At 37.2% G+C, this 22,325-nt stretch overlaps 2 protein-coding genes and 1 non-coding gene across 17 annotated transcripts; 2 read left to right on the top strand and 1 right to left on the bottom strand.

Moving 5' to 3' along the window:
- Positions 1-6,475: 6,475 nt before the first annotated feature.
- LOC116265612 (vesicle-associated protein 1-1-like) lies at positions 6,476-13,461 on the top strand. Of its 2 annotated transcripts, none has more exons than XM_031646339.2 (8): positions 6,476-6,827; positions 7,004-7,074; positions 7,184-7,265; positions 7,381-7,496; positions 7,599-7,757; positions 7,880-7,918; positions 12,205-12,282; positions 12,932-13,461. In XM_031646339.2, the coding sequence occupies exons 1-8, from the start codon at positions 6,776-6,778 to the stop codon at positions 13,040-13,042; spliced, it is 708 nt and encodes a 235-aa protein (XP_031502199.1). In that variant the 5' UTR covers positions 6,476-6,775; the 3' UTR covers positions 13,043-13,461. The 2 variants fall into 2 exon arrangements, with proteins under 2 accessions (XP_031502199.1, XP_031502197.1); XM_031646337.2 differs by having other exon boundaries at positions 6,477-6,827; positions 12,199-12,282.
- Positions 13,462-14,881: 1,420 nt separating this feature from the next.
- On the top strand, positions 14,882-14,954 carry TRNAA-AGC (transfer RNA alanine (anticodon AGC)). Its single transcript has one exon. It is a non-coding gene; the product is annotated as a tRNA-Ala (tRNA).
- Positions 14,955-16,103: 1,149 nt separating this feature from the next.
- Positions 16,104-21,743, bottom strand: LOC116265917 (uncharacterized). Of its 14 annotated transcripts, none has more exons than XM_050080889.1 (10): positions 21,529-21,743; positions 20,485-20,613; positions 20,341-20,380; positions 18,654-18,729; positions 18,319-18,519; positions 18,023-18,232; positions 17,400-17,945; positions 17,191-17,286; positions 16,738-16,821; positions 16,104-16,627 (listed from the first exon to the last, which is right to left on the bottom strand). In XM_050080889.1, the coding sequence occupies exons 1-7, from the start codon at positions 21,569-21,571 to the stop codon at positions 17,592-17,594; spliced, it is 1,053 nt and encodes a 350-aa protein (XP_049936846.1). In that variant the 5' UTR covers positions 21,572-21,743; the 3' UTR covers positions 16,104-16,627; positions 16,738-16,821; positions 17,191-17,286; positions 17,400-17,591. The 14 variants fall into 14 exon arrangements, with proteins under 14 accessions (XP_049936846.1, XP_049936845.1, XP_049936849.1 ...); XM_050080888.1 differs by having other exon boundaries at positions 17,191-17,279; XM_050080892.1 differs by having other exon boundaries at positions 16,738-17,286; positions 17,400-17,454; positions 17,606-17,945.
- Positions 21,744-22,325: the final 582 nt, after the last annotated feature.

Genomic DNA, 22,325 nt, shown 5'->3' with positions numbered 1-22,325 from the left:
CCGAAGTGCGAAAATTTCTTCCGTCTCGCGCCGCTACATTATTGGGAGAATATACCAAAGGAATAAACCCAAACGGAAGAAAGCATATTCCAAGGGATTCTCTTTCACGGCCCCCACCGTGCTGACGGCTCACGCGCACCACCATGGGAAACCATGGGCAGCCAAACACCGCGGATCCTGGTGGGTCCCCCTGCTGACCTGGGAAAATCCAACCCCCATTTCCCAGCCTCTGGTAAAACACCACCAACCATGAGAAAATATGCTTTAATTATATATGGACCAGGATGTTTAATTATTTATGGACCATATTAAACCAGATAACTCCTCAATTATTATGTCATATATATATATATATATACTATATATATATATATATATATATATACTTAAGGTCTAAAATTATTTCGAAACGTGGATGGAAAGCGAGATATTCGTCAACTATAGTGCAGCATATCTACTGTTTGTAATTCAAATGAGTAGCATTCATGGGAATCAAACTGATAACCTGAATAATTATGTTACGAGAAACAAAACATTTATCAACTATAATGCAATAGTTTGCAATCCAAAAGAGTAGCATTTATAAAAATCAAACTAACCATCTTATTTTCACTAACCCGACTAGCTATGTTATTATGTGGAGAGAACTATATATATTGTGAAAAAAGAAATGTTTCCTTTTAGCTAAAAAAAACTTTTTTATAAGCTTTCAGTGACGCACAAACAATTCTAGGCAAAGATAAGCGTAGTAATGTCGTATGAAGTCAACCGTTCCATAACTAAACATAATTATATCTACACGTCGATTTCCTTTTCTGCAAATTAAATATCATTTGGAAGAAACGGACATACTGAATGAATGTGCATGAGATTGCGAGTTTTTAACCATTTAAAATTTTTACAAGGTAGAGAGAGTTTGGTAAGAAGAACATTCTTGAAGATTTCTGCAACACATATATTTTACAAACATCGTGTTTTTTGTTTTATGAAATATTGTATTATTGTAGATATTATATGACATATTATATAGATATCGTTAGATGCTCAACTTCAACTTCCTTGTAACCTTTACATATATTATAATGATGTTTCTTGCCCTAAGTTAAAGAAATATTATTTTGGTGCTAATTAAGGAAACTGACGTAGACATTGTGTGTCTGTATTATACTGCAGGTGACATTTGATACTGCAAATAGTAATTAAAAAAAAGTGTCGGCGCTGCTATGAAAAAAGACGGTCCATGCAGAACAAATACATTGCCAATAAACATTATTAGAAGTCCCAATGGGCCAAGTTGCCAAGGATTTCTAATGTTTGTGGTCACAATCACCACACAAGTTGCAACAATGGCCATTAATGCTGCTGATATTTTCGTTTCCCTAACTTTTTTTTAATCTATTCTGTTTCTGACGACTACTCGGCCTTTAATTTGGTAAAATATTTAGTTCCTTACCTTAACGATTAATTACTAATACTTTGATTTGGTATGACTACAAAAAATGCTGGTGTGCAAAAAATGTCAGTAAAAGCCGTATTAACGTTAGAGAAACTATTTCTGACATTTACGTCGGTAAAAGTAATGTCAATAAAAGATGTATTTGACACATTGTTAGTGTACTCAGATATGGTAAATATGTGTACTTAGACTTGCTTGTATATGTAGCTTTTTGAAGTGGGAGAATTCAGCACTGGGGAGCGTTTGGATGAAACCACCAAAAAACTTGGTTTTGTGAAAATCAGGTTTTCTGAAAACCTAGTTAAAGCCCCACTTTTATAAACTTGGTTTCAATGTTCAGATGACAAGTGAAAACTTGGTTTAGAGGCAAAAATTAAGCTTATGGGCTTTTCAGGTCATTCATGAAAATCAAGTTTTTGCCAAAATCAGGATTTAGCGAAACCCAGCTTTAATATTATCCAGACATTCTTGAAATTATGTTGTGGGGGTAAAACCAACAAAAAAAATCTGGTGTTAGGTTGTCATCCAAACACCCTTAAAGGTATGCATTTTCCTTTGCCTGAAAAGACTGATTATTCACTTGGAAGTAGACATTTGAAAATCAGATCGCCTGTCCATATCGTTAATATAAAGTATCGCTTAGAAAGGATTGGAATCAATTGACGTGTTCGATGCGTCCTCTTCTCAACATATTCCGGCCATCTTTCGATTGTCGGCAACAGTAAATCCAACAATTCCGATCAACTTATTTACTATCATGTCGAACGATCTTCATACTGTAGGATTTGTAAGAACTGGATCTTTTCTGTGGCAAAATAAAACCATCAAGTTCTTTGGACACAGATGAAGATTTTGTGGATGAATAAATAATCCTGCTCAACATATATCTAAACATTAACCCCAATCTCACTTACAGATGTTCTTGGGAAATTCACATGCTCTCCTTTTAGATACTGTTTGTGATGCAACAAGGAAATGGGAAACTGCAATGCATTAGGTGTAACGTCAATAAAATGATCATCAATGTGTCACATCTAGGTTGTGTTTTGGATTATTCTTTCAACTCTATGAAAACGAAGTCTTGTGAACACTTGATTTTTTAATCAGTTTCCAAAACTTGATTACTGTATTTGATTATCAAGACTAAATTGACATTTTCTGTTGAAGAAAAACTTGCCAAGTTATTCAAGCCATTTGAGACCGTCGTTTGTTGAAATTGAATTCTTTAGAAACCCAATTTCAATATCTTGTGAACTATCAATAAGATTAAAAAAGTGTACATGCCAACCAAATTGACCATAAGAGAACAATATCAAGAACTTGCGTTTATAAAAATGGAATATGTTGATGAAAAAGGTTTTCATAATTGGTCTAACATTTCAAAAGTTTAGTCTTACATTTCATAACAATATGCATTCCTTTTTCTAAAAACAAGTTTGAGTTAGGTGAATCTAACCGGCTTTAGTCAACTTATTCTATTTTGATAGCTTTCTTTGCGCAAACTGCTTAGGTGCTTTGCCAAGAAATCTAGATTGTTGCTACCCTTATCCTACCAATTATTAAAAAAAAAAATCCAAGGAATTGAACATTTTTAAATCTTCGTTCTCTCAACTAAACCAGTCGAATTACTCCAAAAAAGTTTAAGTAAGCATTTGGATGACATATTTATCTAACTCTATTTTGTAATAAGTTTTGAAAACTTGGCTTATTTGTTGGAATGCCACACCCAAAGGTTGGTTTTCAGAACCAGTTTTTGGCAAAAAAACTTTGGTTTTTGCTTAAACCCCAAAAACCCGATTTCTGCCTCTAAAATCTGGTTTTGTAATGTCATCTAAGACGCCCCTAAACATTAATGTAAATTGACAAAACACAACATTAATCTAATGTAAATTGTGACATGAGATCCAGATCTAAAGTAAATACAGAAATCCATACCAAGCTAACAAGTTTAGATCCAATCACATATTGAAGAATCTGCATCAGTTTTGATTTCAACCAAAGTGAAGACAAAGAAGACACACCCCGCAAAGCTAAATCAAGATAGAACAAAATCGATCTATTCAGAACTAGTCTATACGAATAATAATTTTGGTCTTTTTCACAAATAAATCAACTGATTAAACTCTATTTTCTATAATCAGTATGAAATTTCGACGATGAAGCTTACAGAAGACCTGTTTTGGTTTTTTTCCATGATTTAATTATCATCTCAAAAATATGTTTGTTTCATGAGATAACAAATTTGCATGTCATGCTGCATGACGCACCATCGAAGTCCTGACAACAAAGAAAAATGAAAAAACCAAAAGCAAAACCAGAACTTGGATATTATGATTCCCATCTGAGTAAGCCTCCAAATCAATGAATCGCTCATCAGATGGACAGTTGCAGGAAGATGCCAAGAGAAACAGTTGCAAAAGGATAAAGCTTCCGCTTTCTTGCCTCGTAACGCAACCAGCGGCAAGGCCAAGGGATCTGAACTTTAGAAGCATGAGGGTATGGACTCGAAGGTTTCGCGTCAAAGGTGGTTTCCTTCACGTACACATTAAAAAAGAAAAAAGCTCCAAGAAAAATAATAATAAATCTGCAATAAAAGCATCATAGATATACTTGATAAGAATCATATAAAGCTGATCAGGAGAGTTCGAATCAGGGTTTCCTTCTCTTGGTCTCCCCAAAAACCAAAAAAGTAGAAGAATCAAAGATATGTCATTGGATAAGTTCTTAAATTTTTCATTCTTTGGACCACTAACCTTTCTAGAATTGTAGATCGGGTGGTCTGTGTGACATAACCCACCGTTTTCAGCAAAGCAAGTCTGGTAAAGTTCCACTGTTTATTATCAAAAAGGTGTTCAATTGCTTTCCGTGGAAGAAACTTGCTTGTTTTTCTTAACTATATATATAAAGAATATTTCATACAAACCCACTTGTGAGGCATACACCTCCTTGTGATGAGAAGACAAGAAGCTTTGTTGGTCTCATGTTTCCAATTTAATTTTATTTTTCAAGAAGACTGAAGTTCTTTCTTTCTTTTCTTTCTTTTTGACTTCAGGGTTTGGATTATTTTGGCATTTGTGTGGAGAGTGGTATACCTATCAATTAAAGTATCGTGCAAATGATGAACATTCACCGGCTCACCGGCCTCACCTTGGAGGTGGCTAGCCGAGACAAAACAAATTGTTTAAACTTAATTAGGCCATGTTTAATCCGAACGAACTTATCTATTTAAGGATAAAACTTTTCTCTGTTTGCTGGTATAGTTTACCTGAAACCAAGTGAGGGAAGTTGGAGCCTGTCTCCTTCTCTCTTCCTTCACTTGCTTTCAAAGATTAAACTTTGTATAGTCGTGAAAGAAGTGCTGAACTTTAAATTAATAAAAGTTATCTAACGCAATCAAACATAAAAAAACACTTGTAAAATAATATAAGCGATTTCGATGCAAACTTGCTGGGAGTAAGCAAAATAATATAGCGCTTAAGGTGTACAATCACTCATAAAACATCAAACAATATAAAACATGTCAATACAGCAGACTCAAATCCCCAATAGGTTAGTGCAACGGCGGAGGGGCAATGGCTAGTTCTATAATGGGTTAAACGAGTCGAATTAATGCTTGATTTCATGTAGTCGGGTTGGGTTCGAGCTTGTTATAAGGAGTTCGACTCCAGTTCCAGCTGATTTTTTTTGAGTCGAGTTGACTTGTGTGGAGCCTATCATACACGTTGTTCAGGCCGCATATGGACGCCCGTATAGAGGGAGAGACGAAGAAGAACGAATAACTTAAAATTAGAATACACAATTTTAAGAAAAAATCTTTTAAACTATATAGACCCATTAAAACAGAATGAAAAGTTTTTTCAATTTAAAAAAAAAAAAATAAACGTGAGAAACTGCCGAACATTGTTGTTAACCGGAACATCTCCAATATAAAGAAATTCAAAAACATGAGACATTTTCCTAAATAGGACTTCGGATTAATCGGTGTTTCTAACTTATCTTTACTCAGATATTCCTCTTTGTTATAAAATATTATCGGATTCAAGTTTAGTTTGGGTCAAACCCACATTTCAAACAGGGGTGGTTGGAATGAGTTAGGTAGCGTGTCTCACGTTTAACCTACATGACCTCTGCTTTTGAATTGTCCAAATCCAAAAAAGAAGTGGGTCGACATGCAAATGGAGATCACTCAACCCTTGAGTCTGACCCTAAAAGTGAGCGATGGGAAGAAACTTTGGCTTTCCATTGGAATAGTCTTTCTACTCATCCAAAAAAGTAGTCCCATCCAAAAATTTAAGTACGGCAGTGTAACGATCGTATTTTATTATTATTATTTTTTTAATTTATTATATATATAACTTAATAAATATGTATATATTATTATTATATAACACAGTTGAATAATTGTATTGTATAAAAAAATATCAGAACAATATATATTACATAAGTAATTTAATAATATGACATTTTAACTGGGTTCGGGTGTGAGTCCAAACTGCACTCATGTTCGGTGCGCACTCGACTCGATGCCCAACTGGAGTGCATCAGATGAGTCCAATGACTTAGCATGTGGCAGAAAAGAAGCCACAAAGCTTGAAGACATTTGAACGGCCATAGGTGGGTAGGTTAGGTCCATCCAATATTTCAATGTCGAAATAAATGGTGTGAACGGCCTCGATCGGGTCAGCTTGCGAGCACCGACCAAGCAATGAAGACGCGTAGGGCATTCATCCGGCTCAGCCCCAGCATAAAAAAGATATTTAAAATAATTTTTTTAAATATAAAATAATTTTTAATAATAAAATATATATTATTAATAAAATAAAAAATATTAAAAACTTATCGGCCGGCCGAAATGGATTTTTTCGAGCTCGAACCTAAACCTGATGGTAAGGTAGAGATCCAAAAAGAAAACACTGGAGCGAACCCGACAAGCTAAATCTATGATCTCATTCTCCCAAGTATAATGAGGAGGGCCATTTAAATCATTCAAAGAATTTTATTTCCTTTAATTTTAAATCTCCACCTTTTTCCTCCTGTTATTGCTTCCCCTTCAGCTTGCCGCTTCAACTAAAAGTGTGCGATTCCATTTCCGAACAAAAAGAAGAAAGGCAAATAAATAAATGAAATAAATAGAAAAACAGGGGGGAAGCGGAGGAATCGATCGACGGCTTGATTTCTGATCCTTCCTATCCAATCCGTCCGGCGGATCGAAGCCGCGGAGTCTGAGTTCCGAAGCTCCCCCTTTTTCTCGCGTTGGATTTTGGTGCTTCCAGAATCGTGCGGATCTTCGCAAGGTTTTCTTGAAGAGACGGAGGAAAAATGAGTTCCGACGAACTTCTCAGCATCCAACCCAACGAGCTTAGATTCCCGTGTAGGTTTCTCGCGCTCTCTCTCTTGTCATCGTCTCGGTTTTCCGTTTCGATCCCTGTTTTTGCGTGAGAGATCTGTTCGTGGCACTTCATTTCTTTCTTTTCTTGTGTTTCAAATCCCAATGCTCCTAAGTTTCTTGTTTGTTTCTTTGTCTTTTTTTTTTTTGGGACTGTGAAGTCGAATTGAAGAAACAGATCTCGTGCGCGATCCAGCTGACGAATCAAACAGACAATTATGTCGCCTTCAAGGTACTCCTTTGATCCTTCTTGTTTTGTGGCTTTCGCTTCCTATTTTTTCGGGGGAAATGATCACCATGTCTTAACGATGCAAATCGACGATCTTCATTTGGTTTATCAGGTTAAGACTACGAATCCGAAGAAATATTGCGTCCGGCCGAACACCGGGATCGTCTTGCCTCGGAGCACTTGCGATGTTGTAGGTATGGTTGTTATCGTCCTCCTTTTTTTTGTCACTGTTTTTTTTTTTTCTGCCGGGGATTTTTGGGGATTCCAGGGCTTCGCTGTTTAATGGGTATATTGCTGGTTTCGAGCTAGTTACAATGCAAGCCCAACGCGAGTCCCCACCGGACATGCAGTGTAAGGATAAATTCTTACTCCAGAGTGTGGTTGCTACTCCTGGAGCTACCCAAAAAGATATTACGCCGGAAATGGTAAGTAGGCGGTATTAGGGTGATATGTGTGTGTGTGTGTGTGTGTTTGTGTTCTTTTCTCTGAATATCTTGTTTAGTGAGATTGCAAGTTGTTGTGTGCAGTTCAATAAAGAAGCTGGGAATCATGTTGAGGAGTGCAAATTGAGGGTTCTGTATGTGTCCCCACCCCAACCACCATCACCAGTTGCAGAAGGATCAGATGAGGGTTCTTCTCCCCGCCCCTCTTTGTCAGATAATGGCAATGCTGGGGTTGTTGATGGTGTATGTATCACCTTAAATGTCCATTGGTTGTTTGCCAGGCTATTGTATGAATTGATATCTCTTGTTTCTTCATAATTTGTGCACCTATTCATATGAATTTGTTTACTCTGCAAATTATTCAGGTTGCACGGGAGCATGTTGCTAAGGATAAGAATTCAGAGGTATCTAAAGATAGATCTTTTGGAACTTATATTGTTTTTCGGTTTATTCTCATTATGTTTATGTCTTGATTGTTTCAATTTCCAAACCATAAAGCATTTTGTGCATTTGGTTTTGGTTGCACTTTTTAGTTAGTTTAAGGCTTAAGCAAAGTACCTGCATCAGATCTGATTAATTGAAACACCTGTCACAACTTTGGATCATATACCTGAAAATTCTGAAATTCTCAAGAACCTTGTAGTTAAAAACTTAAAACCTGCACCTTGGCTGCTTAAGTAGGTGCAAAGTGTATTACATAGGTCCAGTTAGCTGCCTAAGAAACTAGCTTACCTGGGTAACAGCTCAGATCCCTTTTCTTAAGCGCCATATAATTTGAATACGTCGGCTATTTAGTTCTTTTTAATGTGTTGTTTCTTTTTTACTGTTTTTAAGATTTTAAAGTTGATAGCCTTCCCTGGTCCTTTTAGGGCCTCTGAAGCCTAGGCATTGAATAATGCTTTTGACTGTTTAGTTCAAGAATCAGCCTTGTGTGGATGCTTCTAACGATTTTCTTCCTTGTTAAAATGTCATTTCGTTGACGAAGTTAATGTTTTGAGTATGTGTACACAACCGCCTGCAGAATAATTTCTATGGTCACAGTAATACTCTTTGCGTGATTGAAATCTGTAGGTTGGAGTTGTTATTGAAATGGTTTTAGTCTCATTGCTTACATTGGTTCATTGTTGCAAAAATTGAATCCTCACCCACATGTTGGTTGATAAATTGACAACATTGTCATGCATAACTGTCCAAATGGTGGGTGTACTTTTAGATATTTTATGAAGGTAAAATAATGTGTGTTTTGGGCAACTCAACTCTTAAGTTTTTGAGACACTTTGCAGAACATATTTCTGTATCATGTACTAGGAACTTGACTTTGGCAAGATCAGCATGTTAGTCAATGGTTCTATCCGGTAGTCAAGTAAGGTTGGTGCATGAAATTGCTAAATAATAACTATGGAAAATCATATTCTCACTGAACTACTAGTAGAACATGGACATTAGGCTGGGTTGGCTTGGGTTGACTGCTGACCTAATCGACTGCCCAAGGATCGGTCATTTTGAATCCAGCTAAGAGCCTGACTACCTCTTACCACGCTCAGGTTTGGACTAGTCCTTATCACAGTTATCAGACCTAGGCTTGCCCCATCCGCCTGTACACACACACACACGCACTCAGTCCTTGCTTCCACTTAATGCTTGAAGTGACAATGGACATCTAGTCACTTCAAACACATCTTTTATAAAAAAAAGTAAAATACAATAAAATAAAATTTGAAAAAAGGTGCTTCGTGTGTGTGTCACACCTATATAATGGTCCAGACAGCCAGACCTAAGTCCATGCTTGGTTGATAAGCTCTCAAGCCGGTCTTTTGGCCTAAATTTTTTCAAGCACTTCTCCCAAACTATGATTGAAAGTCCAATCCAGAAAGGAGCAGATATCCTAGCTGTCAGCTTATTCTTGAAAACTTCAATCAAGAATGTTGTAAATGATACTATTGACTGAAACTTCTACAATTTGTTCTCTTCTCTAGTTCTCCATGCATTTGTTGCCTTCACTAGAAATAACATATGTATACTGGTGTTTGTTTACTGTGCTGCATGGATTAACAAATAAAAAGCAGGTTACAGTTACATTATATCTCTTGTGAACCTCCTAACTAGGAAACTGAAATGATTAACTGGAGCAAATAATATCTTTTAATATGTGGAATTCATTTCGGATGGGAGGAGACATGGTGGAATCTGACGTATTGAGGTGATGTTTCTATTTTATTGTCTAAAAGCTCAAAATGTTGGCCAACCTTGAGACATAGTGGAATCAGACATATTGAGGTGATGTTTCTATTTTATTATCCAAAAGCTCAAAATGTTGGCCAACCTTGTGGATGTACTCCAGCACAATCTGGTGCACATTTTTTTGGGAATTGTATGGCAATCAAGTCATTTTCACATTTTTTTAAAATTTGATTGCTACTTGGATTATGTAATTCATAATGAAGTTTTCGAAGTTAAATCTTAGTTTCTATACTCTTCGGTACTAATATATGTATAATACTTCATTCAATGCATTCTCTGTTCAATGATGTACATTTTTTTTATGTGTCGCTAACTGTTTCTTGAAGGAGAACTTTAGGGCATCGTGGCAAACATTGTCTTGGCAATTTCTAGTTTCTATAGTGATTTTGGGAAATTTTTCTTATTTTTTATTGGAAAATAGAAAAAGGTAATAGAAAAAAATTGTGAAATTATGAGTGTTCTACTATTTTTCTTATTGTAGTATAAAAATTTGTGCAGCTAAACATATATATAGTGCAAAGGGTATTTTTTTTCAAAAAAAGAAATAACTTGATATTCCTGATAATATCGCGATATTTTTTCCTCACTATATTTTGAAAATATTAAGATATTTTGCTATATATCATCTGCTAGCTTCAAAATACTGATATTATTGTTTTCATATTGGTCATGTCTGTGGCTATGATCTTAGGTAATAAATTTACTATTATCAAATATAAATTGTTATTTTTCTTGTCACTTCTTCTATTGTAAAGAAGGCTTAGTATAGAATATCTAGTTCATTTGCGGTTGGTCGTTTTTGTTTGTTGTGACTCCACTCACCATTTTGAAGCAACTATGGTCCCGATGTGAAAACAAATGACATGCACAGGGACAGAATATATAGATTGCAAATCATTTTGGAAGCCACAACCGGTTGGTTTTGGGGTGTATTTTTCTACATTTAGGTCTGTATATTAAGTTTCTCCAAGAAATGAATTTGTGTGACTTTCTTGATTTGCTTATTTTGGATGATTTAAAACCAAAGTGGTGCATACAACTACATGACCTTGGAACAGGTACAGTTTTTTCGTTAAATCCTACACTTTCTAAACGATCTCAGTATTCTGGTTCTCTGAATTTAGTACTTTAGGAAGTTCTTTTTGTTTCCCAAGTATCACATTGTGGTACTTTTATCCCACAAAGACATCCCAAGATTGGCTGTTATCCACATGTCTACTTGAATAAGGATATTGCTGAAGGTTTTCACAAGCTTGCTTGTGATGGATTCCTGCTCCCACAGACTTTCTATAAATCTTTTGTTGCGAGATATTACTTTACAACTGTAGCTTGATTGTCTTGAGCTTTTTTCATCTCACTTACTGATGCTTTTAGTTCTTATATGAACCCGGGTCTTTTTCATGACTTGTCCTCGAGCCTTCTCCAATATATTGTTTGCATATGAAACTGTATCGTGCCTTTTCCACTTTTTTAAATACAATTGCTTCACAGGTTTGATAGAAGGTTCTATCTTTGTACCTCTGTAACATGGGTGCGTGGTGCGGGTGCTGGTGTTGGTGCCGATGCCAGTGTGGATGCGGCAAGTTCCAAAAAAAATTGAGTGCGGGTGCAGTGAGAGCATATATATATATATATATATATATATATATATATATTATTTGTTATATAAGTAATTTTATTTGTCTATATTTTTAAACTTTTTTTTATCAAGGTTACCTTAATCTCATACAAGATTCAAAGTTTTATTAAATAAAATAAGGGGGGAGAGAGAGAAGTGAGAAAAAAGAAGAGAGAAAGATAGGAGAAGGAAAAAAAATGAAAGAAAACAAGAGAAAGAAGAACAGGTGTGGTCAGCAGCACCCGATTCGGTTTGACCCAGTCGGGTGCCATGTTGGGCTGCACCTGCACCCGCATCGGTGTGGGTGCACCACCATAGTTGGCACACCCGTGTGACTTAGGTTTGTACTTTTCTCTGTTCTTTTCCTTGCCCAACATTTCTTACTTAAACATAGTACCACGATCCTGCTGTGAATGTGTAACAGGCTTTTGTTCCCATACATGCCTTACTTTTACATATAACATCCTCGGATAGGTATTACTTCCCCAATCCGGTGAACCCTAACCTATTAAAGTTGCCTTCTCCCTTCTGTAAGGTTCAGAACTTTTTACTTCTTAAGATATAGCGTCTTTCTTTCCTGCTCATCACCCTTCCTTTTGAAGTGCTTACTCCTCTAAGTAATACAGTTATTCTGTTCATGTTAACTGCTTGTTTTCTGATAATGGAAGGAATTCTTTCAAGCAATAGTTGCCTGGAATTTTCATGCATCTGTGTGTGTAATCTAGGCTCATGGGTTCTTTTGCTCAGTAAGAATATCTATGCACACCAATTTATCGAGTTCATTGTTGAGCATTTATTAATAGATTATGTTGTTAACTTTCGTAGCTTCAGACAAAGGCTATTGTGTCAAGGTTAACTGAAGAGAAAAACTCTGTCATTCAACAAAACAGCAAGCTCCAACAAGAGCTGGTATGTTTTTATTTTCGCATCTTTCTGCCTCTACAATATCTTTTGTGTATGTTATTTGTTCATCCCATAGACTACAAACATAGGGACCACAAACACGCATCAGATATTGTCAAGAAGATAATGAGCTTGAACGAGAAGCTGCCAGTGCTTTTGTTAATCTGCTGACCTTTTCTCCTGACCCTGTTTTATTTGCATGTGGATCTCTGTCTTTATTTTTCTCTCATTCCTTACTTTTATTTGTGCTTGATCTGGGCAAGATTCGATACATTTTGAACTTGCTATTATGTCCCGAACTATTCAATGTGAGAGTAAATCAAAAGAAAATAAAGTTGTAAACTGTTTGATGGACATGAAACATCCCATTGTGGACACAAAATATATAAGACACTTTAAGATACTCGAACATGGCATCTGGTGTTCAATACATTTCTATATTGAAAAATTGAATTGTCCATGTGTAGATGTCATGGTTGAGAGTATCATTTGCTTTCTTCTTGTTAATGTTGTGTATTTGAAGTGAATCTAGGACATTGTGCTGAAGGAATCATCTGTTCCATGTTTTCTCTGGCTGTTAATTTACTATGGATGTTAATAAGGTGCTTTAGATGGAGATTCTGTAGTTCTGAACTCTGGTTGATTGGTTTTGCAGGAGCTTTTGAGAAAGCAAAGCAACAAAGCTTATGGTGGCTTCCCCTTCCTGTACGTGGTGATCGTTGGTTTGCTAGGAATCCTCATTGGCTATCTCTTGAGGAGAACGTGATGATGTTGCTGTTGGGTTGTATTTATGGGCAAGTCTTCACAAGTGGATTTGGACATTGTGTGAAAAAGAGAATTAACATAATTATCAGGCTTGTTAGATGGTTCTCTATTGAGCACCGTTCTTACTGTATTGGTTGATTGTTGTCATTTCTCTTCTATCTTTTTCTCTCTTCCTCTTTTCCCAGTATTGGTATCTCTTTTTTGGGGATTAGCTAGTTTACCCTAGAAATCCAAATGTTGCCTTTGCAGTTCATTGAAGGGCATTCTCTCAGAAAACTGGAAATGCTTTTGTCAATCATGCTTTTGGCTTCTGGCTACTCTTGCTTTTGTCTTTCTTTGTCGGCTTATCATTGATGTACCTAAATTGTGTTTTTCCTTTTATTCATCTAATGAAGCCCTGCAAACGGGATTTGAGTGCAAGATCTCTGTGTTGTGACGCTGTTGGTTATTGTACAACTGCAGGACAAAGGAAGAATTGTAAAGATGTGTGCCTAACTAGAAGGTACAATTATTTAATTGGATCTGTGGGATTGTGTTGGGGTTGTATTTTTCCTCGTACTAGATCCATCTTCAACAGCATGGAGAGTTTATTCCAAAAGTTCATGGTGTTGTTGACTATTATTTTGAAAAGTGCAGTCATACTATCTGGGATTTTGAACAGGTGATGTCTTTTCCCGCTATGTGGCTACCAGTTCTGTTATAAAGTGTTAAGTTTGTCATTGCTTTATCATGGATAGATAACCACAGAAACACCCAGAAACCTTGTTTCACAGAAAAAAAGTGCTACCCATGTTCGGTACTTGAATTCATGTCTTGTGTTTCATGACAAGCTCTAGATGCACCGTTTTCATATAAAAATTGTATTGGTCAATAAATAACTTTTTAACGTATAAATCCTTCTTAAAGCACAATCTTTTTTCTTTAAGGCATGTAAAATTTGATTTCAATTGGCCAAGGCTCATGCAACTATGGCAACTTGTAAGCCGAATTTTGGCCAAAAAAACAGAATATAATGCATGCTTATGGAATGATCCACCAACACCCCTAATACGGCCTAATTGATTGTGAAGTCCTGCAAAGCGATTTGCCTGCTTGATATTGAGATGGTTCTCACACGCATCCAATTGATATCTCCTGCATTGTGGCTTTATTTATTGCATCTACACTTGGCCAAGCATGAGTGTATGTCTTCAACGCGTCTGTCTACTGACCAATAACGCAGATCCGCGAACATTCCTCTGCCTGTATCGGCTTATTTCATGTTGTTTTTTCTGTTCCAAACAAAAATCCTAAAAACTAATCTAAAAGAATAACCGAAAATGATATTTTTTTAGAGCCCATGTCCTCCCAATATCATTTAAAGAATGCGCATCGAATCATAATGGGCAATTTGATATGATATTCACAAAATTATATGCCACTATATTAATCTAAACTTGTTCCACCCATGTCCCACATATTATTTAAAGTCTGAATCATGCCAACGTTGACGATGGGAGGATCCAGACAAGTTGGGCTTTTGTTAAGGTGATCTGTGTGGCTGGAGCCTGAGGAGCATTGTTCGAAGGTGTCCTATAAAATATGCTTTCTTGCTTCTCTAATCTTGCACGATGGTAAACAGGTCCGACGGGAGCCGGGAGGACCTTGGCACCGACAAAAAATCAAAACCAAAGCAAATGTCATAACGAATAGAATTGTATCTCGTGCTCCTGCGTCGCATCCATGTCCAGATATACCGAATGTAACGGATAAGATTCAGATTTACGCCAAACGCGAAGTTGTGTGGCCAGTGGGCATATTCTTTTGAATCAATATCTAAAAGGTTAAACTCTCACAACAAGGGGATGTAGCTCAGATGGTAGAGCGCTCGCTTAGCATGCGAGAGGTACGGGGATCGATACCCCGCATCTCCACTATGTTTTCATTTTGCCATTCGTAAGAATCATTTAAAATTTCTCTCTTGTTTACTTATTTTCATTTTGCTGTTTACTGTAAGAAATAGAATCATTTAGAGTTATTTTCTTTACTTCTTAATCTAATAAGGATAAGGTTGAAAAGGAAATTTCTTCTAAGGAAAATCACGGATTCAAATTTGAGTGGGTTTGCCACATAATGAATTCACGTCAACTTTGGAACCTTAGTACCTCAATCTGACTTGAAATCATATCTTACCAGATTAGATGTGCATGAGGAAAAAGGTTTCTTACAACGCAAAATCAAAGAGTGAAACACCGCTTTAACGCCAACGTGATTAATCAGTTTTGCAAATGCTACCAACAAATGCTTATATAGCCGTCACAGTGCTGGTGAAAATGAAATTATTTTTCATAGTTCGTTTGAGTTTCCATGAATTTGTGCAGCCCTTTTCATCATTTAAGACATAAATACAGAATCGTGTTATACTTGAAGACAATAGCGATGTCAGTGCGATACCGAGAACGAAGAATACCAGTTATGGAACGTTTAGAATAGTTCGCCATAATCCTCTAAGAATGAGATCCAATCACAATCCCAAGTTTCCCAACGAGGATGATCCCAAAAGGAAAGTAAAGCAACTTTGTAATAGCAAGATCTTAAGAGGGGGATGTCTCGACATTTTCAAGCAAATGCTGTGTGGCCAAAGGCCCAAAGCCAAGCCGAATCAATAGAAAAATGGGACAGCAATTTTTCCCATTCATTTTCATGTGTTCTAGACAAACACTTACAAATAATAGATTTTTTTAATGTTGACTCATTTTTTAGAAATAAAATATATCGCCAAGCTTTAATATGTTGCAAATAATTGCATTCTCAAAGCTTTAATTTTCCTTTTTATTAGATATTAAGATGGTGCATCGTGAACCTTGTAGATCAGATCCATTGAACTGCTTCGGCATTTAACCCTTGATCAAATCGGCCGTATGCTTGCAGGCAATACCCATACCCCCATACTGCTATCAAAACCTTAAGCAGGCACACTTACTACGCGGTTCTTTGAGGAAGCGACATCGTTTGTCACGTTTAATGATTAAAAAGCCTAAGCCGGGGCTTCATGCAGCCTATCGGCCCAAAGGTTCCGAAAATATCAAAAACAAGAAAATGTTTTTAACTTATATAAAGAACATCCAGAAATCCTGATCGTGGGGAGACCTTGAGGTTGGTACCACACAACAGAACAGTCAAAATTTGGTGAACTCACCACACAACTTGAGAAAGAACTTTTCTCGCCTACCGGAAGGCCACACCCTTCTTGGTAAAAACCCATAAAAGAGGAATGCAGCCGGTTGAAACAATTCAGCAACCATACGTGCTATCTTTTAAGAGAGCCAAACCGGCTAGCTCAACAAGCAGCGGGACCCAAACAGCACAACGCATCTTTCTCTGTGCCGGCCAGGACAACAGGTTGGAGGCAGACGGGAAATTGACTCGTTTACATTGCATGCCCCAAGAAGCCAGAGGTGTCACAGCATATTTGCATCTGCATCCACCTCACCGAGTGCAATAAATGCATCTGAGATCAGACTTGTTGAACAGCTAGAGGTCCTTATTCGAACAAGGCACCAACCATACTCCGTAACTCATTCATTCCTCCTCACAGGACTGATACCTTTAAAATTTTGGTCGAAAAGGTTTGTTCCCTTTAAGTGGGTCTCTATGAGTTGACCAGAAGATACTAATGCCACATATGTAGAAGATAAAATGATAGTTCTATTTTACCTTTATATGCCCACAGTTTAGCTATGGAGCTATTTATTCCAGCACCAATCCACCTCACCATCGATGCTCATCAGCACGAGTTCCCTGACAATCATGAAAATCGAGCAAATACACGGCTATCTAACATAAGGGACGGCATGAGAACCAAATGACCTTGCTCCGTGCTGGCAAATGTCGGGCATCTTTCAAAAAAGCAGACATTCTTGCATAAAACCACAATAAATGCAAAAACCAGGAAGTTGCTTTTTTTTTAACTGGGATGAAAAATGAAATGAAACTTCAAAACAAAAGGAAAAAAGAGTTCCTGAAAAATATCTCGTGAACACTGTAATTTCTGCAAAGACAGCAATCAGAATTTGGTTATAATGTGCCAGCCTCAGGTTAGAACTTCCGACAACCATGCCCATGGTTCTCATAAAATGTTCCCTCAGAATTTAGAGCTGAAAATAGTACCTTCTATGTTTGGAGAACTTGAAGCTACTATAGTCCAAACACATTCCATCATCTTCTGGGTGGCACCATCCCTCATGCAAAATTTCTTTCTGTCATCTTATTAAAACATGAGAAAGCTGAAAACGCAATTGATGCAGAAAATCTTTTTCATGGAAACTTCTTGACAACTACACAATATGAAATAAAAAATAAAGATCGGAGTTGCCTACCTCAAACTTTCTTCTTAAAAAAATTGATATAGCAAGATGACGTCATCTCACAGAGCTGTTGTATGCGGAGAATATTTACCCATAATATGGTTCACAAGTCGTTAGAAAGCACTGGAGGAAGAAAACAAGCATCTACCTACTTTTCTTTTTTCCCATTTTTTCCATGAAAAAAAAAAACATATAGCACACACACTAGTATTGCCGACCTGGGCTTCTTGGTGACCTCCTGCGGCTATGTCTAGATGGAGAACGAGACCTGCTCCTCCTGCTCCCATTACGATCACGATCTCTGTCTCTGCCCCAATCGCGACTACCTCTGTAATGGCTGTGCTTCAAATCTGAGGTGGCCCTCCCACTGTCCCTGCTCCCCCTGCTACTCCATTCTCGGGATCTTTCTCTTTCCTTTTCACGGTCCCTATACCTTTCCCTCTCTCTTACATCATTTTCTCGCTTCCTGTTCTCACCCTCCTTTTCTTTCTGCCTTTTTTGCTCTTGTGCTTCCTTATCTTTAACCGATCTCTCCTCCCTTGCCTTTTCTTTGGCAGCCTTAACAGAATAAAATGGCATAAGCAAAAGTGAGGCCCAAACAATGTAATCATAAAACATAGGGCCAGAAAATTTACCTTGTATTCACTTATAAAGTCCCGAATCATGCCATACCCCATATGCTGCTTGCCAGTTATATGTGACTGGGTCCTCTCAGCAGCGTCATTAGCAACTAAGAAGGACCCACATATCTCACAAAGTGCCATCTTCTTCTCTTGTGTAAGAGTTAATGCTTTGTCATTTGATGATTGTGTTAAAAGTGTCTTTTCAGCATTCAACATATCCACCTGGGACATGAAGAAAATGATACTAAATCTTATCTAGTTTAAAAGGAAATCAGGAAAACCTTTAAGAAAAACAGTTCATGCAGAACCTTTCTCATGAGCGCTTCAGCCTCATCAACCTTGCCAGCTTCACCCAGAGATTCCACTTGCTCAAGTAGCTTTTTTATCTTATCCTCCACTAGAGCAAGCTGCTCAGATTTCTCAGGTGGAATAGGAGGTGGGGGTGGAGCTTCAACTTCTTGTGCTAGCCTCTCACGGCCCCTCCGAACCTTCCTGTCCAAGTCCAGTACCTAAATAGTAATAAAGAAACAAAACCATGAAAAAACAAGTAAACTTGGTCAAAGAATCACATACCCACACCCCATATCCCAAGCACCACCACAAAGAGAAAGGAGGGGGAGAGAAAGAGAGAGAGAGAGAGTACCAGTTTTTCACAAAACTGAGCAAGCTCTGCTTCAAATCTTGGAACATACATGTCATGCCTTGGTGATTTCTCGAAGCTGAAACAACGAACAAACGGAAATGTACATCACTAAAGCCTAGAATTGTGGGTCAGATTCCAATTGGACAGAGATAACTATGTCCTTGAAGGTTCAAACATAAAGTGACACCTGATTTTATATCAAAGACCATAAAAAATATCACCCAAAATCTTCCCATATCCACTACACTAGTTAGCCAGTCAAGTTGAGCGTATCACTCAAGGAAACCCACTGATTTCTCAGTGAAAAAATGAAAACTGTAATTGGAAACTCAGAACAAGTTAAGCTGCATAGAAGAAAAAGGAGAGGATGGTATCGTAAGCACCCAAATGAGCAAATGAAAGAAATAATCTGATGGGGACATTCAAATAACTTAATCTATTATCAGAAATCAATACCACAAGCTAAATTTGAAAAATCTGCAAAAGCAGTTAACTATGCAAACAAATGAAAAAAGGACTAAGGTCAAAATTAAACATCTTACCATCACAGGTCTTGTATACGCTAGCACTACAAACTGAATTCCTTGTTCACATTTCAAAATTACATACTTAGGGTACTTGCAAACAGATCTATGCATCACTTTCTGACCTATAAATAATTTATTTTACCCTTTCCAGTTAGTTTGGATGACTGGTAATGGAGCAAAACCATGCTAATGCTTTAGTGAACATCAGCAGAGAGAGAGAGAGAGAGAGAAAGAGAAGACATTCTTCAATAATCCAAAAAGTCTAATAAAGAATTAAAAATAATTACTTCAATAAACACGATTCATGTCAATCGTTGAAAATATGAAGCTTGAATGAGGAATTAAAATTACTGCCTGCTTCCTACTCATCCTCTAGGCAAGGGAAATGGACCTACAAGAAAGTTGGCAATTTCACTCCTGAACTTTTTGTGGACTACCATCAGATAAGACCTTTGAATACAGTATAAATTGTATAATACATAACACTGCTACTTCATGTTACATAGGGAATTGAAACGTTGTAACATCTAAATTCTCTCGTTTTCTCAATAGTACAGAGAAATAGCTTTAGCTAAGAGCGGCAAAACATTAATCACTTATATGGGCTATGGTCTAGCATTTAGATTGTGAACACACTGCAAACGCAAACTTTTCCAATGAAAATCCCAAGTTTGAAATGTTTTTGATTGAATACATCCTTCCTCTTGACAAGGATCTCATGGTAAAGCTAAAGATCTGTTACCTCAATGTAAACCTCAAATAGCCAGAACTCCAAAGTTCTTATTTAGCACGCCAGTAACTCATATTAAGTTCCTACACAAACATGTAAAGCATGTAGCGGCTTACATTGGAAAAAGGTCGGAAGACAATTATAGTCATGCAAGCATCAACATGGACAGTAGACAAGAATTGCATAGCATTCGTTGTTTTAAAGCATATAGACATCTCAATCAACCTAAAAGGAAAACTTGTGCAGCACCATCAGAACTTCAAACTTCAAAGAAAATTAAATTCTTTATGATTACAGAATATAGAATCAAAAGGGCAATGCAGTTAACAACTAAAGTTTGCAGAAATTGACTGAACAAACGTGGCCTACTCATAAGAATCTAAGTCACATAATCAAGGACAAAAAGAGAACATGCTCAGCATCTCACTACCTCTCTTTCAACTTTGGATCATGAATTTTAGGGCATGGACCTACAACCCAAAAAAGAGGTGCATTAGGGCAGAGCAAACAATTTCTTCAGTTTTCGCGTTAAAGATGAAGAAAATGAAAAGCTATGTACAAATGATAAACATACCAAGATCACTTTTTGTATTGAAGAACAGATCATGCGGGCAAAAGCGAACCATATAGGAACCACAAACTTCTCTATCATCCCAACATATTTCTCTGAATCCCTTTTTCTCCTCTTCTGTAAGGTTTCGTGCTACAGAGGGATGCAGATCAAATGAATAAGAACCAAGAATAACAATCGCATTAAGAAATGTAGAACAAAATCCAAAGTAAAAGGAAAAGTAAATGAAAGACCATGCATTTTTCCAGGAATTTCATGACCAAGATGCACCTGACTAAACGAGAAACAAAGTCACGAAAGTTTTTATAAACATATGATCCTTGAACTCAGAGACACTGGCATCATAATTTTTGTATTGGCAACAATCCAGTTAGGCAGTATTCCATCATTTTGAGGACAGTTCCTACTGTGGCAGTCAATAAAGAACCTCCAATCTCGTCTATACCTGAATTGAAGAAAACATAAAATGGGAACAGAATAATACAACGGGCCATTCAGTTATCACAGTAGAAACGGGATGTTTCAACTATAGACTGTACTGAACCTCTACGAATTCTGCCATCCAGACAAAACTGAGCCTAAACTAAAATACTTTGGGACACCATCCAGCAAATGAATCCGGAACATAGAACTCCTCAACCTCGAAGGTAGGGAGGAGAATTGTTCCCTCAAACGGTACACTTATAGCAGCATCAACACCTCGACAGACTGATCAATATGTACAAAACAAAAGCATGCAAGTACGTAAACTAACCGCACATACATAGTTCCTTCGATCTCCGAAAAACGGAATGCTGGAAGTAAAACTACAAAATCATTTAAAGTGGAAAGAGAACAAAAGACCAAGTCAATAACCGAAGTATGACAAATGACGGGTCAGTTAAACATTCCTAAATCCCAAAAATCTTATGTATTTAGCAAAAAACAACCAGAATTATTTTGCAAAAATATAAAAACCTATATCTAAGGTTTCTCTAATGGAAAATTCGCAGCAAAATAAACTGTCAATAAAGAAAAACGAGGACTGGGTATGAAGAGGAGACTTACCAGCACCCATTAACTCATCCAACAGCGCTCTCTGGGCGTCCATTGCCACCGAAGTGAGAAGGAAAAAGAAACTCGATCTTGACAGGGGTTTCCCAAAATGACCGCAACGATCCCAGAGTGGTGGAAAGAGAGAGAACGGGAGAGAGAGAAAGAGAGAGGGAGGCAGCAGGGGGAGGAAAGCAAGGGAAAGAGGAAAGAATAAGGACGCCGAGGATAGGGAAGGAAAAACCTAGATTTTCATTGAAGCTTCTCGGTCGGGTCTACTCCCCGACGTGGATCTGGGTGATGGATCCGAAACGAATTAACAAATCGGGCTAGTATTGAGTCTAATAAGCTCCGGAAATTTATGTAATGAACCTATTATCCAAGTCCGTATTCAAGGAGTTCTGAAAATTCAAAATTCGTATTAGTATGTGCCCAAATGTAAGTCAAGCGCTTGTCATAAGCGAATCCCACTCACTCACTGGCGTTAATGGTAACAAACACTATTCAAGATATGATCCGTATCAGAGTCCTGTTGATCCAAGTCGATGAGAGAATTCGAACTCGATTAGTAATTCGAATCACATTTAGTTTAGAACTTGCTTACTAAATTCAACTACTTTTGCTAAACTCAGTTTAGAACTTGCTTACTAAATGCAATTACATTCCATAGTTTTTTTTTCAAAGGTACAAAGGTCGTTGTCTTTCACCTTCTCTAAAAATTGGTTAAATAAATGAACTGTCAGTCAAGTTCATCGAGCGATGCCTACACATAATTTTCATAATTATTTAGTTCATATATATTTACTCACAAA

Source organism: Nymphaea colorata, chromosome 12 (assembly GCF_008831285.2).
Source record: "Nymphaea colorata isolate Beijing-Zhang1983 chromosome 12, ASM883128v2, whole genome shotgun sequence".
Classification (NCBI taxonomy): Eukaryota; Viridiplantae; Streptophyta; class Magnoliopsida; order Nymphaeales; family Nymphaeaceae; genus Nymphaea; species Nymphaea colorata.
The sequence above is the reverse complement of the archived record's forward strand: the minus strand, read 5'-3'. Positions and strand labels throughout refer to the sequence as shown.